At 39.8% G+C, this 19,778-nt stretch overlaps 1 protein-coding gene across 1 annotated transcript; it reads left to right on the top strand.

Moving 5' to 3' along the window:
- The first annotated feature begins 879 nt into the window (after nucleotides 1-879).
- kpna3 (karyopherin alpha 3 (importin alpha 4)) lies at nucleotides 880-17,684 on the top strand. The gene is made up of 17 exons (XM_080902370.1): nucleotides 880-1,049; nucleotides 3,581-3,625; nucleotides 7,761-7,850; nucleotides 9,036-9,065; nucleotides 9,187-9,239; nucleotides 9,327-9,422; nucleotides 10,997-11,082; nucleotides 13,829-13,915; nucleotides 14,032-14,201; nucleotides 14,519-14,563; nucleotides 14,710-14,841; nucleotides 14,931-15,059; nucleotides 15,375-15,479; nucleotides 15,755-15,826; nucleotides 16,129-16,291; nucleotides 16,408-16,502; nucleotides 16,618-17,684. Exons 1-17 carry the CDS (start codon nucleotides 981-983, stop codon nucleotides 16,714-16,716), a joined length of 1,566 nt encoding a protein of 521 aa, XP_080758496.1. The 5' UTR covers nucleotides 880-980; the 3' UTR covers nucleotides 16,717-17,684.
- Nucleotides 17,685-19,778: the final 2,094 nt, after the last annotated feature.

The raw sequence follows: 19,778 nt of genomic DNA, 5'->3' as shown, positions 1-19,778 counted from the left end.
ATATATATATATCATCCAAAATATCATACTAACATCTCAGCATACACCCTGTATTTATTTGTATTTATTTGGTTTCCAGATCAAAGTTTGGCATCTTATTTTTTTGATATAATATGTATTTTGTTTTGGCCAGCAGAAGTTAGTGACCCAATGAAGGGTCAGCTATAATTCTAATACATTAACTATTGCGCTGCCTTTTTGAATTATCACGCAATGAAAACATGGAAGTACCGCAACACTTTTATGATTAATGTCACTGCATTATTTAGAGTTGATAGGGAGATTAATACAAACAATAAATCGGTGCACATTCCAGGAGGTGATGGTGCTGGAGACTGACATATTTCTGAAATTGGAAACACTAATATATATAAATCACTTCTTTGAGCAGCCTTTTTTTCACCCTAAAAAATATAGATTGTGTGTATTCTAAGTATCTGAATATTTCCAGAGCTGGTGTTGGTCGTCTCTGATTAGAGATACATCAGAAACGTGGAGTTGTCGTTATGTACAGATATCGCATATCCGCTGCTGAAGTGTGACGAATAAATATTTCAAATGCTTGTCCTTGTTTGCACTAATGATGTTATTGTATGAAACCAAATATTGTTGATTCATTAAAGTTTTGTGTCTGGCGGCATCATTCTGGACCACTGTCATGTCTTGAGATTGTAGATCATGAAGCTGAGTGTTTTTCATTTGCCTCGCTGTTAACGTAGCGGTTTCGCAGCTTTTTTACGTCCGAAAGTCGTCGTCGTGCGCAGTAAATCGCAGGTGAATTTATTGTCACTGCATCGAGGAAAGCCGTGGAAACCAGGGCAGCCCAGACAGGAGGTATGCAATAACTCCTCCCCTCGCTCTGCGATCTGTTACGTACTCCTCCCTCTCTTCGGAGCCAGCAGCGGCGCAGGAGCTGCCGTGCCTCGTCTTTCACGGAGGAGATCCCGAAAGCCGGAGTAACAGCTAAACCCCATACAGCCATGGCAGAAAACGCCGGCTTAGAAAACCACCGCATCAAGAGCTTTAAAAACAAGGGGCGTGATGTCGAGGTGAGCTGACATATAAACGCTAGTCTTCGTAACACGACTCGAATTAGATTTATGTAGAAAACGACAGTCTTTGGGCCTCCGTGGGGAGCCTGGCCCCGGCAAAGCTCCCTGCCAGCCAGCCAGCCTGCTAGTTAGCAAGCTAGCTGGCTAATGCGAGCTATCGTGAGGAGTTCGCCATCAAAGGTGCTATCTTGCTACCGGTAAAATTCCTCGTAATGAACCAAAGGTGGTGATAGCTATCAAGTGCATACCAGTGGCTTGCAAATATTGTAATGTTTGTGAACGACAAACTGTGTTCTATTTGAATCGTTGGAACTGGGGGAATTAAAGGCAGACGATGTAGCTGTCAGTGCCAGCTAGCGTTGACTAGCTACTTGCAGAGACACCGGCAAGGCTGGGCCCTCCCGGCTCCGTAATCCTGATGTTCGCTCTGTTTTACAGCCAGCTGAACTCAAATGACACCCGTTTTAACTCGCGGCTGTCTCACACAATTGCCATATTAAGCAAAAAGAAAGTGCGTGTGTAATTAAATGTCTGTTCCATATCCACCCTAACCAAATATTGCCCCTCCTTGTTAGCTTGCTAATGTCAAGCAAATGACTAGCATGCGATGCCAGGTGAGGCGGCTGAAGAGGGCTGCTAACTAAGCCACTAAATGGTTAGCTGAAAGGTAGTGATGCGGTGACCTTAGCTTTACGGTACATTTTCAATCAGAAAAGCAAACTACACTGAAATTGCTACAACACCACGATGAAGTGAGGAGAGTCACTTTAGGCACAACATTAAGCTTGCATTGCTGTTAATAATAACTTTTTCTGACACTGCGGTTTTTTATGAAATTTCTTAAGTTAATCTTAGATATATTTCCTAATAAACAGTGCTGTTACAGAATAAATGGTGAGGACATTCATATCAGATTCGCTGCTAAGACTCATTCTAGAAAGCGCCATCAGTAGTCTGTGTGCACAGCTGGCAAATCTACGCTGGGCATTTTGCAGCATCATTCATCTAACGAGTCTAATTATAAATTTCTCTGACAGCATTTGACTGCAATGCTCATTGACATGATTACCAAACCATTTGGGTAAAGGCTGGGTTCAGAGAAGTCAAGATAAAGGAAGCTGGGACCAAAGGCTGTAATGAAGTACCAGATATCTAGCTTTTTTTTTTTTTTCTTCTTTTTTTTTTTTTAAAGATTACATATGTTATTTTTTTGGGTTTCATCAGAAAACAACGCTCAGCCATGGCATTCACCAACAAAGACACACTTGTGCTGGGTTGTTCTGATCTATTGGTAATCCTATGATAATCCTCAAACAAAGGTATGTCTGGAAATGGCCTTTCAAAAGCCACCAGTTTCCAGAAAAACTCCAGTTTCTAAAAACACAGATTGAAGACCTTTGGGTGGTTGTTTTGAAACTCAGAGTCACTTTGACAAGCACATGGCTACTATGACAGGCAGATTTGTGCCAAGTGAATTCCGGATGCTATTTTTGACAAATTGTTTGACCTGGGTCCTCTTAAGAGTCTCGGCGTGAATTTGAGTTTTTGTAAACGGATGACTCAGACTACAGCAGAGGGAGGGGGGGGAAGCCAGTTTGGGGTTTTATTTATTTAGGTCAGGCATAACAGATTGCTCTTCATGTCTGACACCATTTGGAACAGCAATGAATTGCAAAGCAGTAAAGTCTCGCTGCTACAGGCCATAAAACCCTCCTTTTGTTTTACTGCACATCATACACAGTGTGGCTATTGGACAGGTTGTTTTTTGTTTTGTTTTTTTGACTCCCAGTAACAAATCTGAAAAGAGTTGTTTTTTTCCTCCTCTTTTGGTGTGTCTGGTAGCACCTGTGTGCCCTCATCAATTTTAATTTTATTTAAACATAATTGTTGTACCAGTATTGTAGGAACTTTTAAATCTTTTAGGTCCATCAAACAATCAGAATTTCAGCAATGAATCAGTTTAAATGTTTTGGTCTAGTTTAATTTCTCTTGATAGTCAGGCTGGGCGGCTACTTTTCATCTCGGCAAAGGAAAACATTTTTCAGCGTACGCGTCGTTATTGTTGTTTTGCCACGGTTGGGAGACACCTCTGCTCTGCAGCCTCCCAAGTTATGACTTTCCCAAATTACGTAAGAGGCTATTTAGGAAAGCAACATGAACCTCTTCAAATAGTCACAAGATCTGAGACCATCTCAAACTGTTCTGGATGAATTGGAAACCCAGCAGACGCACAAATACAGCAATTAGTTACTCTCTTTCTGAGTTGTTTTATTATGACTTTCAGTTGGATTGGTGATGGTTGCCTTTTGTGAGATACAGAATCTTGGTTTTTCATCAATTTTGTGTCACCTGTTTTTGACTAGTGTTGTTGTTTTTTTTTTGTTTTTTTTTTATTAAATATATATCCATTAAATCACTTGGCGTAAAAGGCTACAGTTTCTATTTTCTAACCACAATAAATGACATGATTTCTCAAAAAAAGTGGGGGGGAAATTTCTCATTTCCTGTTGTGTTTGTTTTCATTGCAGACTATGAGAAGACATCGAAATGAAGTGACAGTTGAGTTGAGAAAGGTGAGAAACAATGCCCCATTCATCTACACACACAAGTATTGCAAACCTATTTCTGTTTTTCAACCAATGGATTTGGGCGTATTGGGCTTTAACATGCTTCATATGGATGTTTCACATTAAGAGTTTCTACAAACGCTTGGGACATTTGGGAAGAAATCTGCCTTTGCAACCTGAAATTGCATAGACTGAGGGTTTAGCTTTAGCAGTGCTTTAACCAAAAAGTAGCAGCAGATTCTCTGCGCCATCTGTCTGCCTAAGAAGCATTCAGGCACATGATTGAGCTATAGCATGCTTGCCCTTGTCCAGTACACAATCACTGTGGTTAGATGCACATCCGGGTGTGTAGACTGAGTAAATTACAAGCCATTATGCCGTTAATTAACGCAGCTGGATTGATTAAAATAGGATTCTGTGTGTTCTGTCAGAGATGTGAGACGGGCAACTGAAAAACAGAGCTGAATAGCTGTATTAATAAATGTAGCTTATGAAACTTCTATATTTATATTTTGTAGAGCACAGTGAACATCCTGATGCTGTTAATAGAAGATGATCTGCACTGTAGGTCTGCTTCAGGTGGTTCTGCCAAGAGATTTGCATACTCAAAAAGGACTGGGATTACTTCTGATAATTGTTATGCCATCGGCAAATGTATTTTTGCAGTAAAATTGGATCTTAATTGAATGCAGTGTGCGCCAGTGCAACAAAAGTACCAGAGGCTTCAGAATATATTCAATTTCTACTTTGTGTTGCTAAATTATGTAAAACGGCAACAACAAATGGTTCTGGATTAAAGTTTATTTGATCAACTTAAATACGGAGATTACATTGAAAGGGCAAAAATAACCTTAATTGTTTTTTCTTCCTTTCCTGTCTGCATTGAGTGTTAGCTTAACATATGAAGGGGAGGTAGATCCCCCTCTACCTCCGTTCATAAGGTGTCATTTGGGTATTTATTTTGTCCTGCACCACAAAAGGAAATCAGTATGATGTTATTAAAATGCAAACTGATCTTTTTTTTTTTTTTTTTTTTTAAATCCACTTTACCGAATCAGTTTATTCATTGCTAGTATGTTTAGCTTTGAATCCATATTTTTGGGGGTATTTCAAGGATTGGCCCAATCGTTAACCTCTAGGTATAGCATCACTTTTCATTTGCTGGGTAATATTTTCAACTAATTGTGCTGCTTCTTTAGGGTGTGGAGTCATTAAGAGATGTGATTCAGTTAACTGATCTTAACTGAAAAGAAGTATTGCATTCATTCTGCTCTCTGTTGTGGCTTCATCAGTGAACACATATAAATGAGTTCACTGAAAAGTCTGCGTGTCTCAACAATACCTTTTCTACCCGATCACAAGTGATGTGCTGCAGCTTGTATCATATTTTTCTGTATGTGATTCTATTGGCATTGCTCTAGTATGGGTGTTTTCTATTGTTTTGTTTTGTGTGTTGTTGTTTTGTTTTGGGGGGGGGGGGGGGGATCTTTAGACAACTCCCTGGCTGTTCTATATACAAGAACTAGAATCCATTTAGGTTATGTTGTTGAAGCCATTCCGACAGTGGGCTCCTAATCTGTTAATTTGAGTTATTAAGTAATCCCAAGTTTGCATCTGATTTTTTTTAATTTTTTTAATTTTTTAAACTTTTTAACATGTTTGAGAAGAATCATTGTTTTTGTTGCACAAGTTGTTAGTCTTATGTAGATTTCTACAAATGTAGCCTTTGTGGACACTTTAAAGTGCCAGATAGATATTCCTTACAGAATTAACACCATGAGGACAAAGTCATTTGTAGATATTTTATGATTTTAAATGACTGGAAGCCGGTCCTCAAGAAGCTTTAGATCAGAAACAAGATCTGTATGATCTGCATTGAGACTTTGAAATTTGTCTTTAATTGAAATTGTGGCTCTTAAAGATTTGAGCTGTTTACCAACAGTTCAGTCTTTACAGCAGGGAAACCAAATCCCAAGTGAAACCACTTCTTAGAAACTTTCTTTTAAGCTTACTGATGTGTCAGAGCCTGTTCTCACTTTTATGTAGTTGGAAGCTGATTTCAATTTATTGCCACTGCTAGCTTGGTGAGGAATATAGCAGGTTTTAATGGTCGACTTGCTAGGAAAATGGGAAGTAGGTGGAGTAATTTATTGAAACTTGTGCAAATATGCATGGAAACATACAGAATATGAGTGAAATTCTAATGACCTTGGAAGTCAATATTTTGTATGACCACCATTTAAAGCTCGTTGGATGTTGCCTGCTTTTATTTATTTATTTATTTATTTAAATGATCCCACACAGTTTCAATACTGTTGCTTTGAAAGAGTCATTTTTGTATTTTTGTTGTTGTTTTTATGTGTATGTTTGTTTCCCCACCCTCCACCCAGGTGTGCTTTTTGCAGCGTGTTTGGGTTTGTCATGCAGACTCTCTCCAGATGGTTTTACATGGTGGATTAAAATTTTATGGTACTTTTCTCTGTTCATAATTCCACCAATTTTGCAAACACCTCCAACACCACTGGCTAAGATGGAGCCCCAAACCATGATGGTGGCTGCACCGTGGTTTTCAAATGCCTTAAATTGACAGTCATTTGAACTATAAATTTCAAATTTGGATTAATTTCTCTAACTGAGCACTAACTTTCAGTCTAGTTGATGATCAATTGAAGGGTCAGATGCATCTCTCAGTTCTGTGGGAGGATCCCCCCCCCTGACGATACTTCTTAAGGACATGACTTTCAGATGCTATAGAAGATGGCCTGGCTGCTTTCTTTCCTTTTGTAAAGCTCAAGACTCTTGTGCAGGACTGTATATTTCATGTTAAAAAAGCAAAACAAAAAACTAAAGCTTTAAGATAAATGTAGTGGAGTAAATGCTGTGCCGCTCTTTAGAATCACCTGCATGTTGCAAGAGGGAGGCTGGCTGCTCTCAGCTTGAGCAAAGTGTACAGGAAGTCTGCCATATTTAAAGCTCCAAATTAATGTCTGCAAATAGAGATAACTTTATTTTATTTTTTTCTTTATTTAGTTTAGCTGTGTTTGTCGTTGTGTAAAACAAACCAGAAGTGGGTGGGTGGAGCTAGAAACATTTTCTTCACATTTAAACTTTGCATATGTGGTTTGATAGAGGACCTTTATTGGTATTTTAATGTGAAAATATTGACTGCTTATTTATTTTTAAACTGACCCTAGGCCAGTTGGTTAGGGCAAATGGGGTTCTGTAGAACCTGCAAGAAATCCAGAAGCATGTTTTTGTTCATGTTCATGTCATGTTCATTTTAACCACGTGTGTGAAATTGACACACTGTCCCTGTGTTTTTGTAGTTCCCAGTCTCCCCATATTGGAGGGGTATCTGGTTAGTGGAAGGTGAAAGTGACTCTACTCTAATTTAGTGTAAAGTGAGAGAAATTTATATTGACTGTTTCCAAGTAACATTTCTATAAAAATCTGTTCTTAGCAACACAGCATTGAACAACTGAACACTATTAAGACAGTTGCCATATATAATCACCACACTTAGAAAAAGAAGCGTATAAGATGTATAAGACCTAAACTTGAAATTCAAATTAACACGTGGTAAACTGTGGCATTGTGCTTTCAGGGAGAGTCGGAGAATGTTGGTAAACCAATGCATAAAGCAGCACAGCCTTCAGTAGCTGGGGATGTTGAAACATAAAATATTACTGCTGAGGTGGTCTCAAGTCTGGTACATTCCATTTGGATCAGAGGAACAAGAAGCACTGCACTAGCTGATTAGTCATCAGTGACGCACATCGGCACTCTGAGCTGGAATGTAGGGCAAGGGAATCTCCTCCTATCACTGACTCGCATGTCCTGTAGATTGATACCAAATGAAAACGTTTGATGGGGACGCCGAGTGTGTTGAGGGTTAAAGGGTAAAGGTTCAGCGTCTGTTTGCTTTGTGGGTTCTCCTGCAGGCATTCTTTTCTGGATTAACCCCTATGATACGAGATTCTTTTCATCTGGCATGCTGGATATCCTGCAGAAAATGAAAAAGTTTGGCAAAGAGAAAAACGCTCTGCCTAGACTCACTGTTGGTTTAAGAATTCATGAATGCATTAATGAATGCTTTCATCTCCTCCTCTCATTGGTCTTCTTGTCTTTTTCCTCTTGTCAGAACAAACGAGACGAACATTTACTGAAGAAGAGAAATGTCCCGCAGGAGGAGAGTCTGGAGGACTCTGATGTCGACTCAGACTTCAAAGGGGTAAGTGTGGGTGTGTGGTGGGTTTGATTTGAGTGAGCGAGATGTAGCGAAACCGGACTATATGGATATCAGGTCAGAAGGGTTAAAAAGGTGGGCAATGTACCGCGTATGGGATGTGTCAATAGGATTCCAGTTAAAAAAAAAAAAAAATCACTTTAATCTCTCATCTTTTTAGATGACGAGGTTGTTAATTAGTATGCCAGGTGATACTGAGAGGAACCCCCACTTAATTTTTTTTTTTTAATTATTATTATTCAGCCTGCATAGTTCTCATACAACCAGGGGAGGATGAAAAATAAAAAGCATGACATTGTGTAATATCTTGCCAGAAGCCTGAACACTAGGTGTCAAAAGCAGGGAGGGTTCATCACACTGTTAAGACTTAACAGTGACTAATGCCATAGAAGATCCCAGTCTTATAAAATCTCAGTACAGACTTTGACTCACTGTAATTGCAAGAATTTTGCAACATTGTTTAGAGTCTTGTAGTTGGGTATAAAACATTTCATTCACCCCATACCAAAGCCCAGAAGAACCGTTTACCCCTTTGGATTGTCAGAAACAAAGGTAGTCTGATATAAAGGTCGAATGTGCAGCTTTCTGCTTTTTTTTTTGTTTTGTTTTCATCAGTATTATCTGAAAGCAACCAGGAATTTCACATATGTGCACTAGAGGTGCTCCCTAATGAACTAGCAGGTGCATATTTACAATACCAGTTTATTATTTGACTTGTGAGGCAGAGAAAGAATGTGTTGCAGTAACAAGAAATACAAAATTGTAATGCACTACTTTGTAAAATGTAAATCTTACAACCAAGCCAACTGTTTAACAATACGAGCAAAATCTGTAGTGATTCTGAATGTGTCACAACAAAACAGCAAGTAGGCTATGCAGCGTTAATGCAAATGGCTAAGTTTTGTCTTCACATGATGAGCCATCTTTGCAGTTGGTCTGCAATGTTCTTCATCTTTTTGGAGTCTTTCCTCTCAAAATGATCCCACACTTTGGATTTCCTGTCCAGTCTAGTAAATTTAATGAAGTTAGTTAGTTTGTTATATTAACCCCGAATAACGAATAAAATGCACCATAGTGACAATGTGTAGCGTTAGCTCTTCACTTGCTATTGATTGCATGTTCTTAGCAAATTACGACATTGCTAATATTCTTCATTTTCTCTTTGCTTAGCAAAATGTTACGCTCGATGCCATTCTACAGGTACGTTTATCTCGTTCACGCCTTTTAACAAATATTGAATCCTTTCCCAAATGTACCAGCAGTGCTACCTTAACTTTTGGCTAGTTATGCTGATGTCAGTTATGGCTCTTGTTCACTGCAGAACGCTACCAGCGATAATGCGGTTGTACAGCTCAGTGCTGTACAGGCAGCCAGGTGAGTAGCTGATGAAACACTTTTGTATAAATACCAGTTCTTCCTTGTGTTTTCTGGTGTTAACTTTTTTGCATTCGATTTTTTTAGAAAACTGCTCTCAAGTGACCGAAATCCTCCCATTGATGATTTGATAAAATCTGGGATCCTGCCTATTTTAGTCAAATGCCTGGAAAGGGATGACAAGTAAGTGTGCTTCCTAAGTAGTACTTTTTTATTAAAGTTTTTTAAAATTATTATTTTGTTTAGCTTTTTGTTAATGTAATAACTTTTATTACTGATCCTGCTGCATCATTTCTCTGCTGCAGTAGAATCATTGTGTGCATGAGAGTGTTTCCCACTGTGTCCACACGTTAGAGTGTGTGGAGGCATGCAGGGCAGCTGGCTCATCCTCTCAGTACAAACCAAGCCAAATATATCAACATTCCTGTCTCTCGGAGTTCCCCAATTCCCAGGACCTTGTGTTCACTGAGGGGGGGGCAGGAATGAAAAACTCGAGTGAAAGAGCTTGTAAGGAAGTAATTGTAAAGATTTTACCATGACAACTAACAGCTGATAGCATCATGTTGACATTATTAGATATTTGTACATCAGGACTGGACTATTAAACTAGTTGATAGGGGGGCTTTGGGTTTTTTACCCCTCTCCACTCCTCCCCACGCCAGCGATCATCACACTTCACTTCACCTAATTGTTGCCAATGCTGTGGCTATATTTAGCAGCTTTAAACACCCCTTTTTTTCTTTTTCCTTTTTTTTTTCCCCCTCTTCCCCAAAAGTGCCAAACAAGTAATTAGGGAATAAACGCTCAATAGTGCTGCACTACAATGACAAGCTTTTGCTCTCGGATGGCAGACACAGCACTGCTTTGTGTATGTTGTTTTCAGTGAGTGGCACTAGCAGCAGTACCCTTAAAATATTCACTGCTGATTACTATTGAAGCTCCTGAACCCAAAAATCGTATTCAGGGCAGCCCTTAATATGTTGCCATAGCGCTGTGGCAGAAACCCAAGCCAGCTCAGCTTGATGTAAAGCCTCACAATAGAATTTACAGCATGAAAACCTCTGCCAATTAAAAATGGACAACCTATCCTTTGGAGGTCTATAAATTATCTGTGAATGCCTGGCAGGGCAGGAAATAAAGCGGGTCTCTTCACAACTGGATACCTCCCAAAAAGAAGCTGTTTTATTCTTTTAAATCCCAGAAGGTGAAACTTAGAAACTTCAGATCATGGCAGGTTGTCTGATGAAACATTTCTTTGGGAAGACGGAATTACCATCCTTTGTTACAATTAGCTAGCATTTGGCTGGTGGGTGGCGTGAGAATCACTTTTATGTGTGTGATTTTTATTTTGTGTTGCATCAGTTTTCCTAAACTCATTTTAATGATGGTTCTCCATTTTGAGTGCAGTTAAACTGAATGACACAGTTTCTAGACCTTTCTGGTGTCAGATTTGTTATCTGTCACAAGATCTTGGACTACCTGTATTAATTCTGCTGTTGTAGTTATCTTTTTCTTGAAAAGCCAGCCGTTGAAAACTCTGTTCTCTAAATGAGCACCACAGTTTGGTTAAAGCATGTTTTGCTCTAATTAGTTCAAGAAGGCCCAAAACAGATATGTTAAGAATTTGAAATGGCAAGTGGGGGGGGGTTGCACATGGATATTATTAATCCCTGCTCCTTCCATTCTGTCTCGTCTACTGCAGAATAAATTAGCTTACTTTGTTTTCTAACTGGTTTTGTTTTCCCTCTGTCTTACAGCCCGTCGCTTCAGTTTGAGGCAGCTTGGGCTCTGACCAACATTGCCTCTGGGACGTCAGCACAGACCCAGGCTGTGGTTAAATCCAGTAAGCTGACCCCACGGTTCATGTTCCCCTGTGTTACCCCTTCAGTCTGTGTTTATATTCTGTCTGCAATTTGCCAAGCAAGCATATTTATTTATTTTTTCACCCAGTAAGGCTTAGTTAGTTCTTGGGATAATGCTTTTTTTTTTCTGCCTCAAAGTAAAACATGGTTATCTAATAAAACTAACATGACTCTATAGCTAAAACCATGTTTAATATTCAAAAGATAAGATGGCTGTTAGAGATGTGGAACAACTTAGTTTGAAATTATGGAAAGCCCCATATTAAACACATGCATGTTTGCTGAGAGTTATAATGAGGGGTAATTTATGCTTAGACGTCTACATGGCACATTTAATCATGTTGGCATTTAAAAAAAAAAAAAAAAAAGACACAGCATCCCTTTCTGTTGCTGGGAAAGCTTTGTGCTCACTTGCTATCGGTCTAACATATTTTAATGATAAATTTGTAAATTTTGAAGACCATGAACAAATTGGTTTAGACAAAAGGTTTCTTTATGGTCCAGCCAGTGCATCGAATGAATCAAACTATAATGGTTGTAGCGTATGTATATATTTGCATTGCACTTCCATTTTCTCTATATGAGTGGGCCAATCTTGACAAAATTTGCATAAACACTGCCAAGGCATTTTGAGTGCCAACATCTATATGACACACATTTTATACAGATCCCACAATCATCTTTTTTTTTTTTTTTTTTTTTTTTTTTTTTTTTTTTTTTTTTTTGTACATTTGAGAGTTCAGTTAAGCACCAAATGGAGTGTTGGATTGGAATAGTGTGTCACACAATATAATGTACACTATTGCCAGAAGTATTCACTCAGTCATTCAATTCAGGTGTGCCAATTGCATCAATGTTAATGTGTATAAAATCAAGCACCTAGGCATGCAGGCTGCTTCTACAAACATTTGTGAAAGAATGGGTTGCTCTCAAGAGCTCAGTAAATTCCAGTTTGGTACCATAATAGGATGTACCCAGTGCAGCAAGTCCACTTGTGAAATTTTCTTGCTATTAAATATTCCACAGTTGACTGTTAGTGGCATTATAACAAAGTGGAAGCTACTGGGAATGACAGAAACAACAGCAACTCGGCCAAAAAGTGGTAGACACATGATGGTCTGCACAGAGGTCGCCAACTTTCTGCAGTCAGTTACTACAGACCTCTAAACTTTACATCACCTTTAGCTCAAGAACAGTGTGTAGAAAGAGCTTCATGGAATGTGTTTCCCTGGCCTACCAGTTGCATCCAAGCCTTACATCACCAATTGCAAAGCAAAGATTTGGATGCAGTGGTGTAAAGCACACCACCCTTGACTCTAGAACAGTGGAGACGTGTTCTCTGGAGCAATAAATCACTGTTCTCCATTTGGTATCCGATAGATGAGTCTGGGTTTGCCAGTTGCCAGGAGAACCGTACTTGTGTGACTGCACTGTGTCAATGGTAAAGTGTAGTGGGTTAGTGGATTATTGTGTGGGGCTGTGTTTTAGGATTTGTTATAGCGAAAGGCACTTTTAATGCGTCAGCATTCCAAGACAATTTGGACAATTTCATGCTTCCAACTCTGTGGGAACAGTTTGGGAGCAGCCTCTTCCTGTTCCGAAACGACTGCGCATGAGTGCACAAAGAACGGTCCATAAAGACATGGATGAGCAAGTTTGTCATGGAAGAGCTGCACAGTGTCTTGATCTCAGCCTGACACAACACCTTTCGGTTGAATCGCAGTGGAGACTGAGCCAGGCCTTCTCATCTAGCATCGGTGTCTGACCTCACAAATGTGTTTCTGGAAGAATGATAAAAAAAAATTCCATAAACACACTCCTAAACCTTGTGAAAAGCCTTCCCAGAAGAGTTGAAGCTGTTATTGCTGCAAAGGCTGGGCTAACATCATTTTAAACCCTATGTATCAGGAATGATATGTCACTCGTGTTCATATGCATGTGAAGGCAGATGAGGAAATACGTTTGACACAATGTAGTGTGTCATAGCATCATACTGTAATGATTGTAACACATGCATGTTTATGTTCCCGTAGTAAGTTGAATCAAATGTCTGGATTTCACATCACCAAGTTGTGATTGTGACCATAAAGAAACAGAAGTGAGTGTAGGTCCTCAGCATTTTGAGAGTGAGTGCGTAGAGCCAGTAACCAAACCATTTCATTAATAGCCATAACACATTACACCATGTGTTACAGCTATTTTTATTTTTTTATTTTTATAGTCATTTAACACCTGAGCCATTACGGTGCCCCTGTAGAAAGCTGTATCGATTAGCATAGAAGCCTATTGTCTAGAAGATGTAGTACTTGGAGTATAGCTGAAAGCTTTCTTCATAATACAGAACCATCTCTAAAGTGGAGAGGACCTGCTTGTATGAGGGGTGTATGTGAAAAATGACCATTCATCTCACCCCTCCATAATAACTGTTAGTCCTAAACAAATCAGGTGTCTGTGTCAGTTTCATCTCTGTTAGTCTCTATAGAAATACAAGTGTCTTAACCCATTGTGGTCCAGCATGGTTGGAGCAGATGTAATGATAGTTCAACACATTACTGTGCGTAAGGCAAAAGTCTGTTGGCTCATTCTGCAAGACAAGTGGTGGACATTTGGACTCATGTTTTGTTTGTTTGGTTTTATCCCCCTTGCTAGATTCTGATCATTTAAGGTGGCAAAATAAACAGTCCATCACCCTGGGCACATCTGATAGTTTAATCTTTGTGCTTGCAGATGCAGTGCCCTTGTTCTTGCGACTGCTACAATCTCCTCACCAGAACGTATGTGAACAGGCTGTGTGGGCTTTAGGAAACATTATAGGTGAGTGTCCCTCTATGATAGATGTGCTTGTTTTTTATTTTGTTTTTATTTATTTTAATACTGCTTGGAAGCAACCATCCAGAGTTCTGTTGACCTCTGCCCCCTTGCACAATCAGGTGATGGGCCACAGTGCAGGGATTATGTCATCTCTCTGGGTGTGGTCAAGCCCCTGCTTTCTTTCATCAATCCATCAATCCCCATCACCTTCCTCCGTAATGTTACCTGGGTCATTGTTAACCTCTGCCGCAACAAGGATCCACCACCACCCATGGAGACTGTGCAAGAGGTGGGTGTGACTGCATGTGTATGTGTGCGCGTGCGTGCGTGTGTGTACCAGCTCTCATGTGCCATACAGATGGTTGAGTTTCTTTGCATTTGACTCTGTCACAGCAGGCTGAGTCACGCTGAGCTTTTACAGCACATTTTCAGTAGCCAAATCAGCCTCTTCACCCCGGGGAACTTCTGACTAGAAAGCTTTTGCTGACAATTGAAGTCTGGTTTTGACAGCTGTTCCTCTTGTGATGTTTTTTTTCTCCTGTTTTTACCTTCATCTATTCCTTTGCCTACTTCCAACCCACTCACAACCTACTTCTTTCCCCACAGATATTGCCTGCCCTCTGTGTGCTAATATATCACACCGACATAAATGTAAGTATCAGGCTGTGCTGTGATTACTCAAGTTATCGGTTTACTAATGTACATAAATTATAAAGACAAAATTTAGTGCTTAGTTTTTTCAGTTCTAGCAGTATAGTAACTGTCTCAATTCTTACGTGTTCTGACTCTGTGTATAGATCCTAGTAGACACAGTGTGGGCTTTGTCCTATCTGACGGACGGAGGCAACGAGCAGATTCAGATGGTCATTGATTCTGGAGTTGTTCCATTTCTTGTGCCTCTCCTCAGCCATCAGGAGGTGAAAGTTCAGGTAAGACTAATTCAGTCCTCCCACCCGGTCCACACTCTGAAGCCAATTTTTATTTGAAGTTGTATTCCTCTTTTGTTCACAAACTACAGACGGCAGCTCTGAGGGCAGTGGGAAACATTGTGACGGGGACAGATGAGCAGACACAGGTGGTTCTCAACTGTGATGTTCTGTCACACTTCCCCAACCTGCTCACACATCCTAAAGAAAAAATTAATAAGGTATGAGATCCTCAGCCTTTAAGCTCATTATGCTTTTTCTTCTAGTTTCTTATAGCTTTACATTAAAGTAAATGGAGAGTAAAGTAGTATTTATTGTACAGATAATGTAACGGGAGCAAGTTTTTTGTTGTATGTAGTTATTTTATTTAATTACACTCAAAGCTTGAGAGTTGTAAGTTAAACTGGTACTAATCTGTACTTAAAATCCATTATTTAGGTGAAATGTTAAAATATTTTTTTATTGAAGCAGATTCATTCTATATAATACACTGAATGCAGTCTTTTTTTGACCATTTGTGATTGGTCTGTTTGCAGGAAGCAGTCTGGTTCCTGTCCAACATTACAGCTGGGAACCAGCAGCAAGTCCAAGCTGTGATTGATGCTGGTCTGATTCCTATGATCATTCACCAACTGGCTAAGGTTTGTGTGTGGTTAGAAATTGGAGGAAGGGGGGGGGGAGCTCAAGATTTTCTCTAGTTTCTGTTCAGTTCTGTCCCCGCATGGTACCAGACACACGATGTGTAAATTCATCTTGGCATTTAGTTGCACTGAAACCTTTTTATATTTTCTAGCCAGAAAGCAGAACAGTTTCTGATAGAAGACATGGAGACTGAATGCATATTTGGCCTACATATTGTGTGTATTTTGGCAATTTGCTGTGTAGTACATTTTGGTGACAGCCTGGCTCTCTACAGGGTGATTTTGGCACTCAGAAGGAGGCAGCATGGGCCATCAGCAACCTCACCATCAGTGGGAGGAAAGACCAGGTGAGCTTGGCTTGTGGACCAGACAAGATTTTTTTTTTTTTGTACTTGGTTTAAAAAGATTTGCTACAGTGAAATGGGTATATGTTGTTTTAATGAAAAAAACAAACTGCATTTCTTCACTGCAGTAGGAAATGTTTGCCTCATTGTTTCTTTCAAGAAGCAGAAAAATAATAATTGTAGGCTGAAGCTACACAACATTGACTTAAGTTATGAAGGTCACTGTGAGTGCACTTTCCACACTTGTAACCATGTACCTATGTTGTAATCAAGTATGGATGTGGTGTATGTGTGGGTTTGTGTAGGTGGAGTTCTTAGTGGAGCAGAATGTCATCCCTCCGTTCTGTAACCTGCTGTCTGTGAAGGACTCCCAGGTGGTGCAAGTCGTCCTGGATGGCCTGAAAAATATTCTCATCATGGCAGGAGATGAAGCCAGTACTATTGCTGAGATCATAGAGGAGTGTGGAGGTCTGTGTTTGATGGTTTCCTTGTACCCTCTTAGAAACTTGGTGTAATTGGATTGTTTATCTTACTGAAGTTTTTTATAATGTTTGTTTCTAAAACTGTTGTTTTGTCTTTTTCAGGTTTGGAGAAGATAGAAAATTTGCAGCAGCATGAGAATGAGGATATCTACAAACTAGCCTTTGAGATTATTGATCAGTACTTTTCAGGAGACGATGTGAGTTAACCGCCACCATGCGTCTCACTTTCTGTTATTTTGGATTTGTTTTCCTTTTTGGGCAATGTCTTACTCTAGCATTCGATCTTACAATGTTTGTTCTTTTTTTTTTCAGATTGATGAAGATCCTAGCTTGATTCCTGAAACTACTCAAGGAGGAACCTTCAATTTTGATCCAGCTTCCAACATGCAAACAAAGGAGTTTAATTTCTAAAAACCAGGATGTTTGGTTCAACCAGTTGCACGGGTACTCTGTAATCACCCCAGACATTCATCCATCTCTCCTCCAATCTGGCAACCTGGTACAGAAGGATATACTTAGCATCACGTCAACATGGAAACTCACCACTGAAGGGTTTACCCACCCCCATCTCTGCACTATGGGGTGTTTTTTTTTTTTTCTTCTTTTAAATGGTCATCGTTCACAGAACACTGCAACCCTTCATAGGAGTCCTTGTTATCCAACAGGCATATTCACCATCTGGCAACCTGCATCAGGAAGATTGTCAGTATTTTCTGCCAGTGCTTCTAAAATGTCACACAGAAAGGAAACCAGAAGGAAGGAAAAGCCTTCACGGAAAGATTCAATTACCAAATGTCAAGTTCTCACAAAGACGGAAAAATATAAGCACATTTTCAGACACATGAACACGCATGCATATACACGCACTTTTTTTTTTTGACACTTAGAAGAATTTGTGTGCATACTTCAGTTAGAAGCCATCATATCACTCATGGGGAAGAAATACTGCTGTTTGTTTGTGCTTTATTTTGTGCTTTCCCCTTCCCTGGATTGTCCTCTAGTGTTACTTCACCCATGCACACTGACATACTACAAGTACATACATTAATACATTTCGTGACACTGATTCCTGATAGCCAGGGCACACCAATATCCTCTCTCTCGCCCAGTTTAAAGAGTTAATCCCAGAGCTAAGCCATGATTAACCACGGACTCCCACTGCCCTCCCAGGAGAGTCCTTGGGCAGGTGGAGGGGCGAAAGGGCTCTAAGGCAACAAGAGGACTCCGTGGCAAACTGACTGACGGGACTTCTGACTCAATGGCGTCACTTTTTTTAATGTGACCTCTGTTGAATTATCAAACTTACTGTTCGTTTTAAAAAAAATCATCAAAAATGTGAAGAAAATGCCATAATTCTTTTTTTTTTTTTTTTTTTTTTTTTTTCCCCCAATACAACTGTTAAGACCTGCTAATTGCCTGCTACTGATTAAGCAAAGCGGCAAAAGTTTTATTTTAACGGATGTGAATACCTGTCACGGGAGGAATCACCTTTGAGTGAAGGCACAGAGACTTAAGAGGAACACGTCAGCTGTAGCGTTTATCTCCCCCCGCCACCCACAGGACATCCTCCTTCTGAGCTCAGCCACGTCCTGGGATTCAGTAAACTATTTGCTCGGGATTCCCCTGTAATGTGAAACTCTGAATGGAGGGAGGGGGTTTAACGAAAAGAAAGAAAACAACTTAAAGCTAAAATCATCCTAATTGCAATATGACCTTTTTTTTTTTTTTTTTTTAAATTTCGCTACAGACAAATTGGTTTCATGTTTCCGCTTCTACTGGTTGGGTCTGTGGAGCTTCCTTTGTATTACTATTTTATTTTTTAGGTTTTCTTCAGTCTTATGCACACGTCTGAGAGGCATAACGATGTCTGACTGCAGAAACGACAAAAAGGACCTACACTCACTGAAGACTAGACTTGTACAACGAGTGCAGGTCCTGATCTTTACATTACTTAACTACTTTCGATAAAGAGGTCACATGTCATCACTCAATTTGAATAACTGTACAAAAACATGATGTGTATCTCTCCTTGCCGTCTAATGAATATATATTTACATAAAGCCTGTACAAAGCTGCTGCAGCTGACAGTCATTGGATGGACGATAACTGTCAAAGATGGCTGGGGAGGGTCTCTATTTTTTTTTTTTTCTCCTTTTTGAAGCAATATTTCTTTTATTGTTTTTACTTTCGACTTGCATATGTATTGTGATGACATGCTGATAAATTGGAACAGGCTGGTTTTGTTTTGTTTTTTCCTCCTCTCTGTAGTGGTGACGGGCTGTTTAAAATGTACCATCCCGTGTCCTGGTTAATGTGCAGGCTTGGGGTAAATGTGTCAAACTTTAATCCCAATCATAGCCCTGGTCTGGAAGACTTAATGATCCCACCCCCCCGGTTGGCTGCTAACTATTTAGAGGGGTTCAGAGCTGGGGTTTGGGGTGGGGATTGGGGGGGTGGGGCTGGGGGTCACACTGGGGCTTTAAATACTGAGTGGGCTTGTTATGAGCAGCCCAGGCTTTTTGTTTGTTTGTTTTTGGTTTTTTTGGGACTAGCTGTTTATTACTGAACAAAACTATAGAGAGGGTGTACAGTCATGAACTAGCAGACTAGACCGAGCCACTTTAAAGATTTACAATTTCGTTGCCTTGTATCCGCATTGGATACAAGCTTATGTTTGTTGCAAGATTTTTACTTGCTAATGAAAAGTTGTTTTAAATAAAATAATAGGAGAAAAGCAACAGACAGCGTTTTGGCCTCTGATTGTTTGTATCTTTTTATAAATTTTAGATTGAATTCTTCTCTTTAAGGTGGCTCACTGATGCTTTCAACTCTTGTGCATATTAAAGACGAGAATGAGTTGAAAATCATTGTGCCTTTTGTTTTTCATTTCAACTACAGCTAGGTTTTATCGAATAGAAACGAGACTGAGTGACTGGAGAATCTCTAAATAGGGGACGTGGCTTTAGTAACGCGTAGTCTCCTTGTTGTTGGAGTTTGCCAGTAGAAATGGTCAATGCTGCTCCCTGCTGTTGGAGAGTAACTTGCTTCCCTTCTAATGTCATTCACTGAACATTGTATGACACCATGCATCCCGACCATTTACCCCCCCCCCCTTCTCTTGGAAAAACCACAAGCCATCATTGCCATTTTTCAGTTGGGGGGGATTCTGATATCTCCTCTTCATCTTTGACCCTCAGGACATGATCTGTGTTTCTGATCCTAACCAAAATAAACTTGCTGTTTAGCCGTTGGATCTTTCGTGCTTTTGTGACTCACACATATGGTAGCTGTTTTAAGTTGTATGGGTGCGAGTTGCTTTCTGCAGGGATTCATTTGATCTAAGTGTTTGTGAGGAAGATTGAACTCCCTTTGAGCTCAGTTTTTACGTGCTCTGAATATATTTTAAAGATGAGCATCGCTTCCTTTATGTGACTTTAGCTGGCTGACCACCTTGTTATGAAAAAGCAAATGTA

The sequence above is a fragment of the Rhamphochromis sp. 'chilingali' genome, assembly GCF_963969265.1.
Source record: "Rhamphochromis sp. 'chilingali' genome assembly, chromosome: 14".
NCBI lineage: Eukaryota > Metazoa > Chordata > Actinopteri > Cichliformes > Cichlidae > Rhamphochromis > Rhamphochromis sp. 'chilingali'.
This window is presented reverse-complemented; position numbering and strand designations above follow the sequence as displayed.